The following is a 15,008-nucleotide window of genomic DNA, read 5'->3' as shown; positions in this document are numbered from 1 at the left end:
ACCGGTGAATATCTTTGTGGATAGTCAAGCGGCTCTTAAAGCCATCAAATTACTTACTTACTTACAGATATCGGCTGTTTTTGGGTACCAGGACACCGTGACATCATGGGTAATGAAAGAACAGTCGCTGGTCATTACTGGTCATTGCAATATCAGAGCTTTTACCAGTAAATGGGATAATGATGCTACTCTTTACTGTAGACTCTGTGTTTACGAGGAGGTCGCTGTCCAGTCCTGGCCTACAACGGAACCTGATCTAAACTAGAGTGGTTGGAAAACTGCAATCTTGGCACGTAATATATTTTTTGTCCGACCTCTATAGCTATCGATACTTCTCACACTTCCTTCAAAGTTTCTCATCTCTTTCTATCCCACCTTCTTTTTACCCATAGATTTCTTCATATCTTTATCTTTTCGTGATCACAATGGACCTGAAGGTCTCAGAGTGCTGCAGCCACATTAGTGACTGAACATACCCAAACCTAACCTAAATCCACGGCATGTGGTTCCCTTGAAAAAATATTTTTAAAAAAATTCACGCCTTGAAAAAATATTCTTTAAAAATCCACGCCTTGAAAAAATATTCTTTAAAAAATCCACGCCTTGAAAAAATATTCTTTAAAAAATCTACGCCTTATGGAGGCCTAGATTTAAATATAATTTAAAAATCCACGCCTTGAAAAAATATTCTTTAAAAAATCCACGCCTTGAAAAAATATTCTTTAAAAAATCTACGCCTTATGGAGGCCTAGATTTAAATATAATTTAAAAATCCACGCCTTGAAAAAATATTCTTTAAAAAATCCACGCCTTGAAAAAATATTCTTTAAAAAATCTACGCCTTATGGAGGGCTTGAAAAAATATTCTTTAAAAAATCCACGACTTATGAAGACCTTGAAAATTTTTCTTTTAAAAATCTACGCCTTGCGGATGGCTTAAAAAAATATTCTTTAAAAAATCCACGACTTATGGAGACCTTGAAATTTTTTCTTTTAAAAATCTACGCCTTGCGGATGGCTTAAAAAAATTATTCTTTTAAAAATCCACGCCTTGCGGATGGCTTTAAAAAAATATTCATTTAAAAATCCACGCCTTGGGGATGCCTTGAAAAACTATTCTTTTAAAATCCACGTCTTATGGAGGCCTTGAAAAAATATTCTTTAAAAAAATATACGCCTTGTGGTTGCCTTGAAAAAGTATACGTTAAAAAATCAACGCCTTCTGGCTACTTGAAAAAAAAAAATTCTTTAAAAAATCCACGTCTTGGAACCTTGAAGAAATATTCTTTAAAAAATCCACGCCTTGTGGTTGCTTTGAAAAAAATATTCTTTAAAAAATCCACGCCTTGTGGTTGATTGAAAAAAATATTCTTTAAAAAATCCACGCCTTGTGGTTGCCTTGAAAAATATTCTTTAAAAAATCCACGCCTTTTGGTAGTCCTGAAAAAATATTCTTTAAAAAATCCACGCCTTTTGGTAGCCCTGAAAAAATATTCTTTCAAAAATCCATGCCTTGTATTTGCTTTTAAAAAATTATTAAAAAAACTAAATTTCCTTAAACTATTATTCACACAGCTGTTAGATTTATCGATTATCGATAAATACAGTTAACAGACATCCGTCAATTTAACAGCAGTCAGTGAAAAGGGAAACTGTTATTTGCCTTGACAAGCAATTCGACACACACGCACACACAATTGGGGCACAGTTGTTTTGTTATTATCGGAGAATTTGCACACATGCTCTCGACGCATTGTTGTGTTTTTGTTTAAATACAACCACAGGAATTTTAAATAAATAAAAATAAATGATATTTGTTTATATTTGAAGTGAAATAGTTTTAAGAAATAAATAAAGTGCATATTATTTTCTAATGGTTTTAGTGTTTGTTGTTGTTTAAAAAAACCATAAATAGCCAGCCATAGAGAGAGTGTGAGAGAGAGCGAACATCAAACAAACCGTATGCCATCGATTGCATGCAAAAACACAAAACCCGGGGAAAAGTGAGAGTAAGTATTGTTTGCTTGTTATTGTTATTGCTTTGTGCGTGCAATTATGGATGTGGCAGGCTTGTTGATGGGCATGTTGCATGCCACAAATTCCAAAAATTTTTTGTAAAAGAATTTATGTTGTTATGTTATTATGGCGGCCAGTGTTGCCACGTAGTTAGCCCAAGTGACACTTCGTTTGTGCCACATCCAGGGCAGAATGTAAACAAATGAAATGACATAAGAATTTGTTGTAGTTGTATTGGTTTTGCCATATTGATGGCAGAAATAACAGTGAATGTTGTGACGGTTATTTTTGTTGTCGTTGTTGTTATTTAATTAAAATTTCTAGACTGTTTACATTTTCTCTTGTGTTTACAATTTTTCTTTTTGGTTGATGACCGAAAGCAGACGAAAAAACTAGTTTTCTGTTTTCTTAATTGGAATTTATTAAAAAAAAGATGTTGAATGAAGAGAAAAAGTTGGATAACCCAATGTGAGTCATTGACATATTAATAATGATTTGAAGTTTTTAAATATTTTTTAAAGAATAATTTTTCAGGGCAACCACAAGGCGTGGATTTTTTTAAATAATATTTTTTAAGCTAAAATATATATACATATATAAATATTTAAAAAAAAAAAATATTTTTCAGGTAGCCTCAAGACTTGGATTTTTTTTAAGAATATTTTTTCAAGTAGCCACAGGTCGTGGATTTTTTAAAGAATATTTGGCTTAACTCTAGTTTAGTAAAAACGATCAGATTTTTCTGATTTTTTTTCCAAAGGTAGGTATTTTTACCCTAATTATCTTTTTATTTGGGGGACGTACCCGGTTATTTGACCCGGAAGTTCGGGTACGGGTACCCGGTTTTATCCGGTTAAGACGGGCGGCGATTTAAGACTCTCCTATGGACAGATACCAACACCGGCTACGCGACAGAATTTCCTAGTTTTTGTAGGGTTCTAAGGTCCATATATTTTGATCCACAACAGATACAGCCACATATCGCACCATAAATAAATCCTTTACTAATAATTAAAACTTAGATGAAGCCAAATGTTGGTCAAGAAATCAGCTCGTTGTTGATCTGTTGGGCAATACAATAAATCAATTACACCATCACTCTCTAAATTCCTTATGTGATATGTTTGGTTCTTGAACTAAACTTTGGAGATTTTATTATCTTTATACAACTTTGGTTGTCTTCATACATCGGAAATGAGATTGTAATTGACATCTCATGTAGTAATTGCTTGATCCACAATAGTTCTTGAGCTGCGTACGAAGCCGCTAAAAACTCAGCTTCAGATGATAACGCAATTGTTGACTGCTTCTTTGAAGACCAAAAATTGCATAGTCTCCCAGCAAAATTAGATAACCACTTGTTGAATTTCGATTATCGAGATCTCCTGCCCAATTTGAATCCGTGTACCATTTGATATTCAAATCCGAATCTGATTTAATTATTAATTTACTTTCCGTTGTTGCCTTTCAACGCTTCGACAAAAAATAGAAACGGCTGCGGCTATATCTGGTCTTGTCGTGATCGATATATGAAGAATCATTCCTAAAATAGATCGATGTCTATCATTACTTTGTAGAAGGTTATCATCATGTACTATTTTAGGGAATTCTGGATTCATTGGAATTTGCGAACATTTTCCTTCTAATTTCGTCTCAATTACCAATTTGGATATTTTCTCATTTTGGTTAAGTTGGAAATCTCCTCGGGAATTGCGAATAATTTTAATGCCTAAATAAGATGACGCATTTCCCAAATATAAATCTTATTCAAAATAATGTTGTTCTTTGCACAAATTAGTAGATCATAGATCATTAGTAGATCATCGAGAAGATAATTAAAGTCGCTGTCCTCCTTCTTGATATATGAACAAGTGTCAGCCTTTCCTTTTTCGAATCCAATTTTCTTCTCCAAATTACTGTGTATCCCTTGGAAACTTTATACTTTGGCTTGTTGAAGTTGTTGCTCTTTAATTGCATCCTATTATTTTCTTCCCTTCGGGTAGCTCCGTCAATACCCAGGTGATGTTACTTTTTAAGCTGGCAATTTCTTCATTTACAGCGCTCATCCATACATTTCGACTTGATGTTGGGAGTTTTGGCATTTCTTTCCAAGAATTTGGAGGATTTTCATTATCACTTACTAATTCAGAGGAGTATTTCTTTTCAGTCTTTCAGACCGGATAGTAACGTCCTCTATATTCTCATCAGCAGACTGAAAATCCAAATCATACTCTTCAGTTTTGCTTTCCTTATAGCTTGAAAATTGTATTGAAATCGATTGTTCCGTTAGATTTTCCGCCCTATGCTGCATATCAAATTCATGAAATGTCACATTTTAGGTAAATTTGCTTCATTCAGCATAGCTCTTACCATTTCAACTAAAGTGCGGTTTTTACGCTCCGCTACTCCGTTCGCTCCGGATAATATCACACTGTTGTTTGCAAAATTATACCATTATTCTTCAACAAAGTTTTCATTTCATTATTTATAAATTCACCTCCATTATCGCAGCGAAGAACTTTTTTTTCAAAAAAATTCTGAACTTCGGCAATGAAATCCTTAAATTTTAATGTTACCACAGATTTTTTCGATCATCATCGTTATCATCGATCGATCGTCATCATCATCGATCATCGTTAAAAGTCAAAAAATATTTCTTTTCATTCTGAGAGCTTACTTGAAGGGGTCCGCAAACATCCGAATGGACTATCTCCGACACTTCCTTAGTCTTGCTGTTGCTCCCTTTTGGAAATGGATTCCTAGTCATTTTGGATTTTGAACATATATCACAAAATTTATTGTCATTACAATCCTGTATACAAATACCTTCAGCTAAATTTTGTAATTTCTTGATATGAGCAATATTTCGGTGGCTTAAGCGTCGATACCATAAATGAATACATGCTAATGAATGATTTGTATATGTGTTCTGTTTGCATCCATTTCTTTCTTTTAAAACATACAGATTTTCAGTTGCTAAACCCTCGGCTAGTAACTTTCTTCCATATATATAACCATGAATCCTTTCGATAATTTATCTTATATATATATATTCATATATATGAAGTACCAGAGGGAGTGGACCGATATTCCCCATGTTCGAACTTGAAGAAATTTTGGAAGAAATAATAAAATGGACAAAGTTTTAATTTAATTTCATCTTTATTTACTTTGTAATTGAAATCAAAAATTTTTGAAACAAATTTGTTGGTATATTTCCTATATTTTTATTTAAACCATCTATGGTGGATGTTTTATAAAGTTCGGTTCGGCCGAACTTTATGCTTTTTCACTTGTTACAGCATCATTTTCTACCATATTATTATAATTTACCGTTTCACACCTGCGTTCACATTCCTCCAAAAGTTTTTCTTCAATATATTCCAGTATGATGGTCTCTTCCGGCTGATCTTCAATTGACGTAACTAATGCACTAAAAGACTTCGGCAAGCTATTCATATCTAGCAAGTGTGCCCTTATAACATTCAAACTTCTGTCATATAGCCGACGTAACAAATGCAACTTAGACGTCATAGTTTTTCTCACATAGGTTATTTTCAATGTATTCCACAAGGACTTTGCTGATGATGATGTTCTTATAAGATGTATTTGCTATAGTTTCTTTGTCTTTTTGATCTTGTCTAGTGAACTCCCCGGTAACAGGATTTGGCGTATCCTTTTCCACAACATCCCACAAATGCATTTGCATCTTAAATTTCTATGTAAAATAATTACAGGAACAACGGAAACATCACTTTTTGCTCCATTCCGAATCTTCTCTAGTATTTTTTTATATTTTTAAAATGGACAATTGGACTGGACCCATAACCTATTGGAATTAAAGATAAAATATCAACACGTCGACTTAAGAATTCAAGACAGAATGAATACACAATTTTTGGAAAATGTCTCTAATACAATTTTTCGGTTTCAAAGGTTATATATATATATATAAATATTGTGTTGACAAGTAAATTGAAACAAGTATATCTAACATATTTTTGGAAGGTGATGTCAGAGCTTCAGCCGTGGCTGTTCTAAGACAATTTTTTCTTATAATTTATTGCGACAAATACAATGTTGCGTTGGCTAGACTAGATAAATGTATTCCCCATTACTGTTTGCCCACGACTGTGGTTCGGAGTATATTTTTTCTGTTTAAATGATAGTGGATACATTTAATATCATCCAATCAATGCATCGATTTTGCTTTTGAGTCACTGTATGTCAAAAAGTTACAAAATATTTGTATATTCCATTAAGGTTTTTTTTTTTTTTGGAATTTGTGACAAAAAGGAATTTTCCCGGTCTTCTACACCTTCTAATTGAAAAGCAACAACTTCGGTCAATTCAGTTCTTGTTAGCTGGTCTGTGTTGGTGGTGCTATCGAAAATTCTAATCGAAGATATATTTACTATTTTTATTAAGCGGAATGACGAAATTTTCAATCAGCATTATATTGAAGGCTATTTTACTTCTATTGACATTGATCGCAATGCAAACACCTTCTGGTGAAAAAAAGGATTTACCGAAAGAGGGGTTTCTTCGGCCACGTACAAATTGTAATAAATATGTATGCGGACAAAATATTAATCATTAATTGTTATTATTAATACATATATACCTACTACTATGTACGTATTTGCAATATTTAAATGTTCTTGTGTGTATGTGTGTAATTTTGTAATAAAATAAATAAAAAGAGATTTTCTAAAGAATAAAATCGAAAGTGTTTCAAAAACCCACTGGCCTCCAGTGATAATTTTTTTCAAGCTCCAACAAGACGTACATTTTTTAAAGAATATTTTTCAAGGCATCAACAAGGCGTAGATTTGTTAAAGAATATTTTTCAAGGCATCCACAATTCGTAGATTTTTTAAAGAATATTTTTCAAGGCATCCACAAGGCGTAGATTTTTTAAAGAATATTTTTCAAGGCATCCACAAGGCGTAGATTTTTTAAAGAATATTTTTCAAGGCATCCACAAGGCGTAGATTTTTTAAAGAATAAAATCAAAAGTGTTTCAAAAACCTCCTGGTGGTAACGATAATTTTTGTGGTGGTATTAGAAATAATTTATAGGACTTTTATGAATATTTTTCTAAAGCTCCCAAAAGGTGTAGATTTTTTAAAGAATATTTTTCAAAGCTTCTACAAGGCGTAGCTCTTTTCAAGGATATTTTTCAATGTATCCACAACGCGTAGCTTTTTTAACCACTTTCTCCTGTCTTGCAATTGTGGTTAAGTATTCATCTTACCATTTATTTCAGAAGTTCTTGTTCAGCCTTTGTATCCATCGATTCAATGTCCCTATTTTATCGACAGTAAGATCATCTGATGCATTTATAAATAATCTTCCTATTATAAAGAAAATTGGCCATAAAATATCAAGTGATTCGATATCCTTACTTTGTTCGGTCTCGGTAAGGGTCGTCGTCGCTACAGTTTGGGTCGTCATCGCTTCTATCCATTTATTTCAGAAGTTCTTCTTCAGCATCTGTCTCCATGTTCTCGTTTGGGGCATCTACGGAGGACCTTCGTATTAAAAAATCAGCTGGCGACAAATTATCATGCAATTCGATAGCCTCACTTTCTAGATATTGGTTAAGAGTCTTGAATCGATATACATACTCATTTTTTCGTAGGTCAGTTTGGATTCTTCAATTATTCGATTCAGATTGAAAAGTCATTGATTTCACCCCTGCTTCCCAAAAACACTCTTTGATGAGATTCATACCTCGGCTTTGTTTATCCAGCTTGGATTTATCCAGCCGTCGATTTATACACTCATTTCTTCATAGGTCAGTTTTGATTCTTCAATTATTCGATTCAGATTGAAATGCCATTGATTTCACCACTGCTTCCCAAAAACACTCTTTGATGAGATTCATACCTCGGCTTTGATTATCCAGCTTGGTGAGGTACTCCACCTCCAAACCGTCGATTTTTTAAATAATTTCTTTTCGAGGCATAGATTTTTTACAGAATATTTTTCGAGTCGCCTAAAAGTCGTAGACTTTTTTTAATTTTACTTCGAGCCATCTACAAGTCTTAGATATTTTAAAGAATTTATTTCCTTTCAATTAAATAGGTCAAGACCAGAGACGATGACTAAGTAATACACATAAATTAAAAAATATCGCAAACAAGTCCACTATCTGATTGATGAAATATAAACAAATATTAGGGGGAATATAAAAAGCGTTCAACAATGATTTTTCAGAAAAAGAAAAAAATAAATTGTCGTTAGACTCAAAATAAATTCTATAACAGTCGGTGAAGAGATTTTAATCACAGCAATTCAAAAATAATTAATAATAAAAAATTACTTTTTAATAAATGATGCTATCTTTGGCAGTTGATGAATATCCAATAGTCAAGCCTTTCCAGGTGTAGAATATCACGATTTCCATTTGTATCAGTATAATCCGCAATATATAAAAATAATGACTCAGCATTATTTCCTTAGAACGAAGTGCTTATCTCTTTTTTTCAAGTTCTGCACGTGTTTATGAGTGCCGGTTTTGTTTTGGTGAAAAATAATAAACAAAACATAAAATTTAGATTAGAGCCTTTAGAAACTAAACTAAAACTTTTTAAACCAATGATAAATATAGGGGAGAACAACCTTGAGGCCGTTTTGACGCAATGATAAGGAAAGTTCTATATTGAAGGGGTTCTAATCAATTGATGGTGGTTGTAGATCAGATTAAGGTTGTTTTTCCAATAATTGGGAAAGTGACTTTTTAATTTTGGTAATGAGTGGATCTCCAGCATACACCGAAAACCACAGGATCCTGTAGATTTTTTTACCGATTTTTTAGGTCTACCAAAGTGTTGATTTTTTAGATTTCTTAAAGGCGTGGATGCCTTGAAAACAGGATGACGTTGCAAGTGCTCGTCATTTCGTCAAGCATCTTTCGGACACTAGGGTTTGGTGGATCCAGTTCCTCAAATGGCATGTAGACTGAGAAGAGCAGAGTGTCTATCCCCGTCGATTAGAAAGATTAGATTTAAACTCTTTTAACCTACTATACCTTGCCCCATGGACGCGGCGAATATGTCGAAGTTGGCATTCCTTAATCTAGAAACCATACTTTTTTTAAATTTATGGCTCCTGAACCATGTGGACATCGCCACTTCAGAGTTTGTGAGGGACAAGAGTAGTTCGGCGGCGGCGGCCTTGCAATGAAGCAGATTAATCTGCAGGATGCGCAGCCTTTGCCGCTTCCCTACTCCTATTGAGTTTCGGTGGAAGTGCTCAGACGAAACCGAACTCATCCTTAACCGAAGTTCAATTTTCCTTCACGCTCCCTGAGATATGCCTCCCCCGGTGCTACCCTTGCTGCAAGGAGATAGACTGACAACAGTCCAGCTCGATGTTGTGAGGCTGAGATTTTGCAACGATAACATTTTCAGCTGAAGTTTCTTGTCCGCAACAAGGTTGGATTCTTCTCAGAGTGCACCAAAGCCGTCTACAGTTTTCACGAAGAAATCTTTTGATTTCCTGCTTAAGCAGTTAATGACTTTGGCGACCATCTGCATGAAGACACTGCCAAAATGACGATCACCCTGATCCGACCCACAGACGATAGCCCACCGAAGGGCGAGGAAATCTTTTGATTTCCTGCTTAAGCAGTTAATGACTTTGGCGACCATCTGCATGAAGACACTGCCAAAATGACGATCCCCTTGATCTGACCCACAGACGATAGCCCACCGAAGGGCTCCTTCAAAGAGCAACCAATGACTATCACTAATCCTGCCATGAGGATCAGATTTGTCAACGATTGCCACTTGAAGGATTGATGCCTTCTCTGTACTAGGCTTTTTCTCCGCGACAGACGCATATGAGGTAGATGGGTCAGTCAGACGCGAAGTCATCGTCTTCTTGCGTGAAGGTTGCGGACCTTCTGATGAGCGGATGCGTTTCACAGATTTGCTCTGCGGGGCGGCATTTGCTCTCCCAGGAGACGATGATTCCTTGCCGGATTTGCCATTCTTCCTATTCCGACCACTGGTGGTTCCACCCAAAGCTTTAGCACCAACCGCTTTACCTTTGTCGCTAGGCGTAGAATCGGGCTTTGAGACAGAGCCCTCCACACTTTGTCACCCTTATGGGTGACATTTTGTGTCGGGATGTTCTCAGTAGCCTTTTCCTTTTTAACTTGGGTTAGGCTTCGGATTAGAAGTCTGCTTAGCTCCCTTGTCAGAGACAGAGGGCTTCGCCGATGCCACTACTTCATTCAATGTAGAGTTCTCCTTGGAGTTTTTAATGGAGCCGTTAGATTCGGGAGGGAGATCCTATCCATCTGGAGCTCTCGATGGAGAGCGTGCAGATAGATTCATTCGAACTTCCTTATGAATCTCATCTTGCCCTTGATGAGGTGAACCTCCCTCTCCTAAAGCAAATTCGCGTCTCGCCTCTCCAGAGCTTCGCATCAGATACTTATCGGGCATTTCAAACCTTTGAGCCGCTGTCCGTTGCTGGTGTCTCGAGTCTCGCAATTTGCCTCTGAAGTTTATTGTCGGCAAGTGCCGTCACAGGACCTGTTGGAGTCAGACTTGAAGTCTGTCGGTCAACAGGGTCTATGCTTCCTTCGTTTAGGCTACAACAATCCCCCTATGTAAACTTGGCCGGAATCATCGTGGTGTCCAACTCAACATCAGTCAAGGTGAGATTTAGTAGCAGTTCCTCTTCCGGGACAAGTCTGTCTAACTGGTCGAAGATTTCCCTACTTTGCTCCTCTAAACTATCGCCGATAGGGTTAAGGGTCCCAGAGTAGGTCGTCCCCTCCCAGAACTACAGTCCTGTCAGTCAGAGATGGATTTTCATCAGTCGTGACATGCTCGTTTGGCAATAGAATTACCGGTTCGTTAACGTTGTTCGGGATTGAAATTGATGCGCTTGTAACAGATACAGCTGTAGGTGCCAAGGCATCCGCACCTAGAAAAGCCGGATTACAATCGCTTGATCTCGACGACACGTGGCTTGTGATCTCACCAACGATTGCCGCCGGTACTGGGTTACACGGTCCACGGGGGATCCGAAGATCCCCAAGGTTTCCACGAAGTGCAGAGAAAAGTTGACTTAAGTCAGTTTCACCCTACACATCATGGAGATCGCCTTCCCATCCGCCACCCGGGAAGACGCGCCTAGTAGGAGATTGGCGACTTCCCTAGCCTAACAAATGGTGGATTTTTAAAGAATATTTTCCAAGCATAACGTTTTCGTTACCACTGGAGGTTAGAAGTTTTTGAAACACTTTCGATTTTATATTTTCCAAAAAATACTCAAGGTCCTCTTTAACAAAGTGTAGATTAAAATGTTTCTTAAAATCTAACCAAGCGTGGATCTTTTCAGAATATTCTTTCAAGATCCGACAAAGCGTGGATATTTTAACGAATATTTCTCCAATAGCCTAAAGATTGTAAATAATATTTTTTCAATCTTTGGATTTTGTAAAGAATTTTCAGAATATTTTTTAAGCTTCGATGAAGATCTTTTTTTGTCTTCTGAAGCCCTAACTTAGTACATACGAATAACATGAAGTCTAACATTCTTCCATTTTTTAATTTTCTAGACTAAACCCCGTCACTAAGTTTTTTTTAATTAAAATTTTGAGATTATGACGAATTAAAAATACCAAATCTTAAAAAAATTTGCTAAGAAGCTTATTCCGATACAAACATAAATATTTTCCCTACTATAGGTCTTTTTTATGGCTGACTGTTTTTTGGTCTTTGATAAGAACTTTTTTGTGGTGGTGGTATTCTCTAAAATATAATCAAGAATTTTTCTGGAGGTATACCGTACAAATAAACAAAATATTGAAATATTTTTCTCTTTCTCTCCCGTTCTATGTGAGAATACGCGGCGACTTCTAAACTCTAAAAAATTGATTCGAGCGTTAGACTTCTGTTAAAGCGATCGATAAAAAACCCGCAGAGAACGTTTCAGTCGAATGCCGGTATCGTTAGTTAACGCACGTGAATACGGTTTATATTTTCTGTCGTTCGGTTCTATAGTTCAAAACACGGAACATGACACTTCGAAATATCTTGGTTCGGTTAATAGTAATTTATGGACTGTAGTAGAAAGAAAAATATCCAAAAGAACCAGTCAATCAGCAATTAAAACGTGTCATTAATGTAAACACACACGAGAGAGAAAGAAAAAAAATATTGTAGAAAAAAAGTAAATAAAACAAAACCGTTTTTAGTTTTTGAAAGTCGGGAAAATAAGAACGACGAATAAACAAAGAAACACTTGTTTTATTATTAAAACAAATGGATTGTGTTTAGAAAGAAATTCGTCTTCGTCATATTTTTTGTTTAATAAGTGTTGGTTCCAAATAAGTGATAAATTTTCTGATAATTTTTGGGAAACAAAAAAAAAAAAAAAAATAGAACCAATTTTTGAAACAACATCTCACAATTGGATTCTGTTCGGATTCCTAGGTATGTATTGTAAAATACAAATGTTTTGAAAAATTATCAACAGGACTCCTATAGAATATTAATCCTAGAAAAGAATTTGGTCAAAGATCTCCTTTGATTTCCTAGGAGAACTTGTAATCCTCAAGTCGATTTTTGAAAGACATCTAGGAGCTGCTTGAATTTATCGAAGCAAGTCGAATTTTGAAAAACATCTAGGAGTTGATTGATCGAAGTTGTTTCAAAACCGACAGACCTCAAGTTGTAGCGCCTATAACTTCGGTTGTGGCATCAGAAAATAATTCATAGGATTTGAAACTAGTGTAAGTCATTCTTTTAAGCCTCCCTAAAAAAATATCCCTTAATATTTTATAAGAGTTTGTGTGTCATAAAGTTCAAAATATTCTAAGTGTAATTCAAGAACACATATCTATGATTTTGTTAAGAATTTTAAAATCGAAAGTGTTTCAAAGACTCCGGACCTCCAGTGGTGGTAACGAGGACCACTATCCTCTGTGCTGTAATGTGGCTAAATTTTCATCTTTCCATTTATTCCAGTAGTCCTTAATCTTCTGAATCAGCTAACATCGACTCAATAACCCTAGCACATCTTTCTATCATCTGGCGCTTCTACCAAGAACCTTGCTATTAAAAAGTAAGCTGGCGACAAATATCAATATAATATCAAGCGATTCGATATTCCACCTTTGTGTGTGGGGCTGTGAATTAAACATCATTTCAATTTGACATAACAGGATACTCATTTCTTCATAGGTCAGTCTTGATTCTCCATTTACTCGATTCAGAATGAAATTTCATTGATTTGACCCCTGATTTCCAAATACACTCTTGGTGGGATTCCATTTTCATTTATCTTGGATTACATTATTGTGTTTAAGTATTCATCTTTCCATTTATTCACGAAGTTCTTCTTCCTCATATTATGCAACAGCTGCTATGGATTCAATTGTCATATCACATTTTCTAAATGCTCATCTATGGAGGACCTTCCTATTTAAAAATGAGCTGACTATAAAATATCAAGCGATTCGATATCCTAATTTTCTAGATGTTCATTAAGAGTCTTGAATCGATATACTCATTTCTTCATAGGTCAGTTTTGATTCCTCAAAAACTCGATTCAGATTGAAATGTCATTGATTTTACCCCCGCTACCCAATAACACTCTTCGATGAGATTCAAAATTTTCTTCAAACTGGATTACTCCATTGCGGATAAGTATTCATCTTTCCATTTAATCACCAAGGTTTTCTTCACCTTCTTGTTCATTTTTAATCTTTAATGTCAGCTTTTGTGTCAAAATTGTCAAGTGGAATTCCGGATGATTTTGTTACGAATTTTAAAATCGAAAGTGTTTCAAAGACACCGGACCTCCAGTGGCGGTAACGAGGACTTTTGTTGTGGTATAAAAAATAATTTATAGTCTCATAAAGAGATTACCCTGTGTGACCTTCTCTGAAAAATCGTCAAAAAAGAATTATAAAATCGAAAGTGTTTCGAAGCCTCCTGAACTCCAGTAGTGGTATGAAGAACTTTCGTTGTTATATTCTAAAATAATTTTTATGATTTTAATCTGAAGTCTTGTAACATATAAATACATACATACTTAGCTGACTTGTGAGAGAATTTTCGTTCCGTCAGGCGAGGTTTCCAGGCGCGTCGGTTTTTTGCTCAGTTTTTCCAATTTGAAAGACCATGTTCGGCAATGTTGTCTTACTCTTGATATTCTCATCTAATTTGTAGCCTTCCCCTTCTGCGTGAACCATCAGCTGGTTCGCCTTTTGAGCTGGGGCATCTTCATCAATTCTCACAACATGACCTAGCCAACGTAGTCGATGTATCTCGAAACGTCTAACAATGCCTATGTTCGAGAATAGCTGGTAAAACTCATAGTTCATTCGACGGCGATATTCACCGTCAACGTAAATCGGACCATATATCTTTCTGCTTGCGTAAGTACCCATGCTTCCGATCCATATAACAGCATGGGTAGTATCATCGTCTTGTAGAGTGTGAGTTTGGTCTGACGGGAGGTGGCATTGTTTCTAAACTGATTACTTAGACCATAGTAGAATCTGTTGGACAACACTATCCTTCTCCGAATTTCAAAGCTGATATAATTAGTTTTATTTATGGCGGTACCGAGGTATATAAAGTCTTTGACTTCCTCGAAGCTGTAGTTCTCAAGTTCCACAGTTGGTCCGAGTATACTGGACGTCTTGCGCGTTGATACCATTAGCTTGGTTTATCGCCATTTATTGGCAGGCCGACTTTGGCAGATTCATTCTCAATTTGTTCAATTTGCTCTCATTGTTCGACCCATTATGTCGATGTCATCGGTGTAGGCGATTAACATGTGTTGTTTGGTATACAGAGTGTCATTTCTGTTCACCTTTGCCTCTCGTATGCTGCTTCCCAAATATCTCCTTTCAGAACTTCCCAACTTCAATGGGGCACATGGACATTCCTAAAATATATTTACCTGTTTCATATCAAGCAGAGAATTTCCTATTACCGTCGAAATTAACTGCAACG

The 15,008-nt window shown here is 35.8% G+C and overlaps 1 protein-coding gene across 1 annotated transcript in view; it reads left to right on the top strand.

Moving 5' to 3' along the window:
• The first annotated feature begins 2,449 nt into the window (after window positions 1-2,449).
• Window positions 2,450-15,008, top strand: part of LOC133335864 (sodium-independent sulfate anion transporter) — a 31,636-nt gene continuing 19,077 nt past the window's right edge. The window contains exon 1 of the mRNA XM_061544159.1: window positions 2,450-2,484. Within this exon, the coding sequence (XP_061400143.1) occupies window positions 2,450-2,484 (35 nt within the window). The remainder of the gene's footprint in view (window positions 2,485-15,008) is intronic.

This window comes from Musca vetustissima, unplaced genomic scaffold (genome assembly GCF_032173495.1).
Source record: "Musca vetustissima isolate MV318-11 ecotype Yass unplaced genomic scaffold, APGP_CSIRO_Mvet_v1 utg8773, whole genome shotgun sequence".
Taxonomy (NCBI): Eukaryota; Metazoa; Arthropoda; class Insecta; order Diptera; family Muscidae; genus Musca; species Musca vetustissima.
Note: the sequence above shows the minus strand (reverse complement) of the source record. Positions and strands in the feature narration are given on the sequence as shown.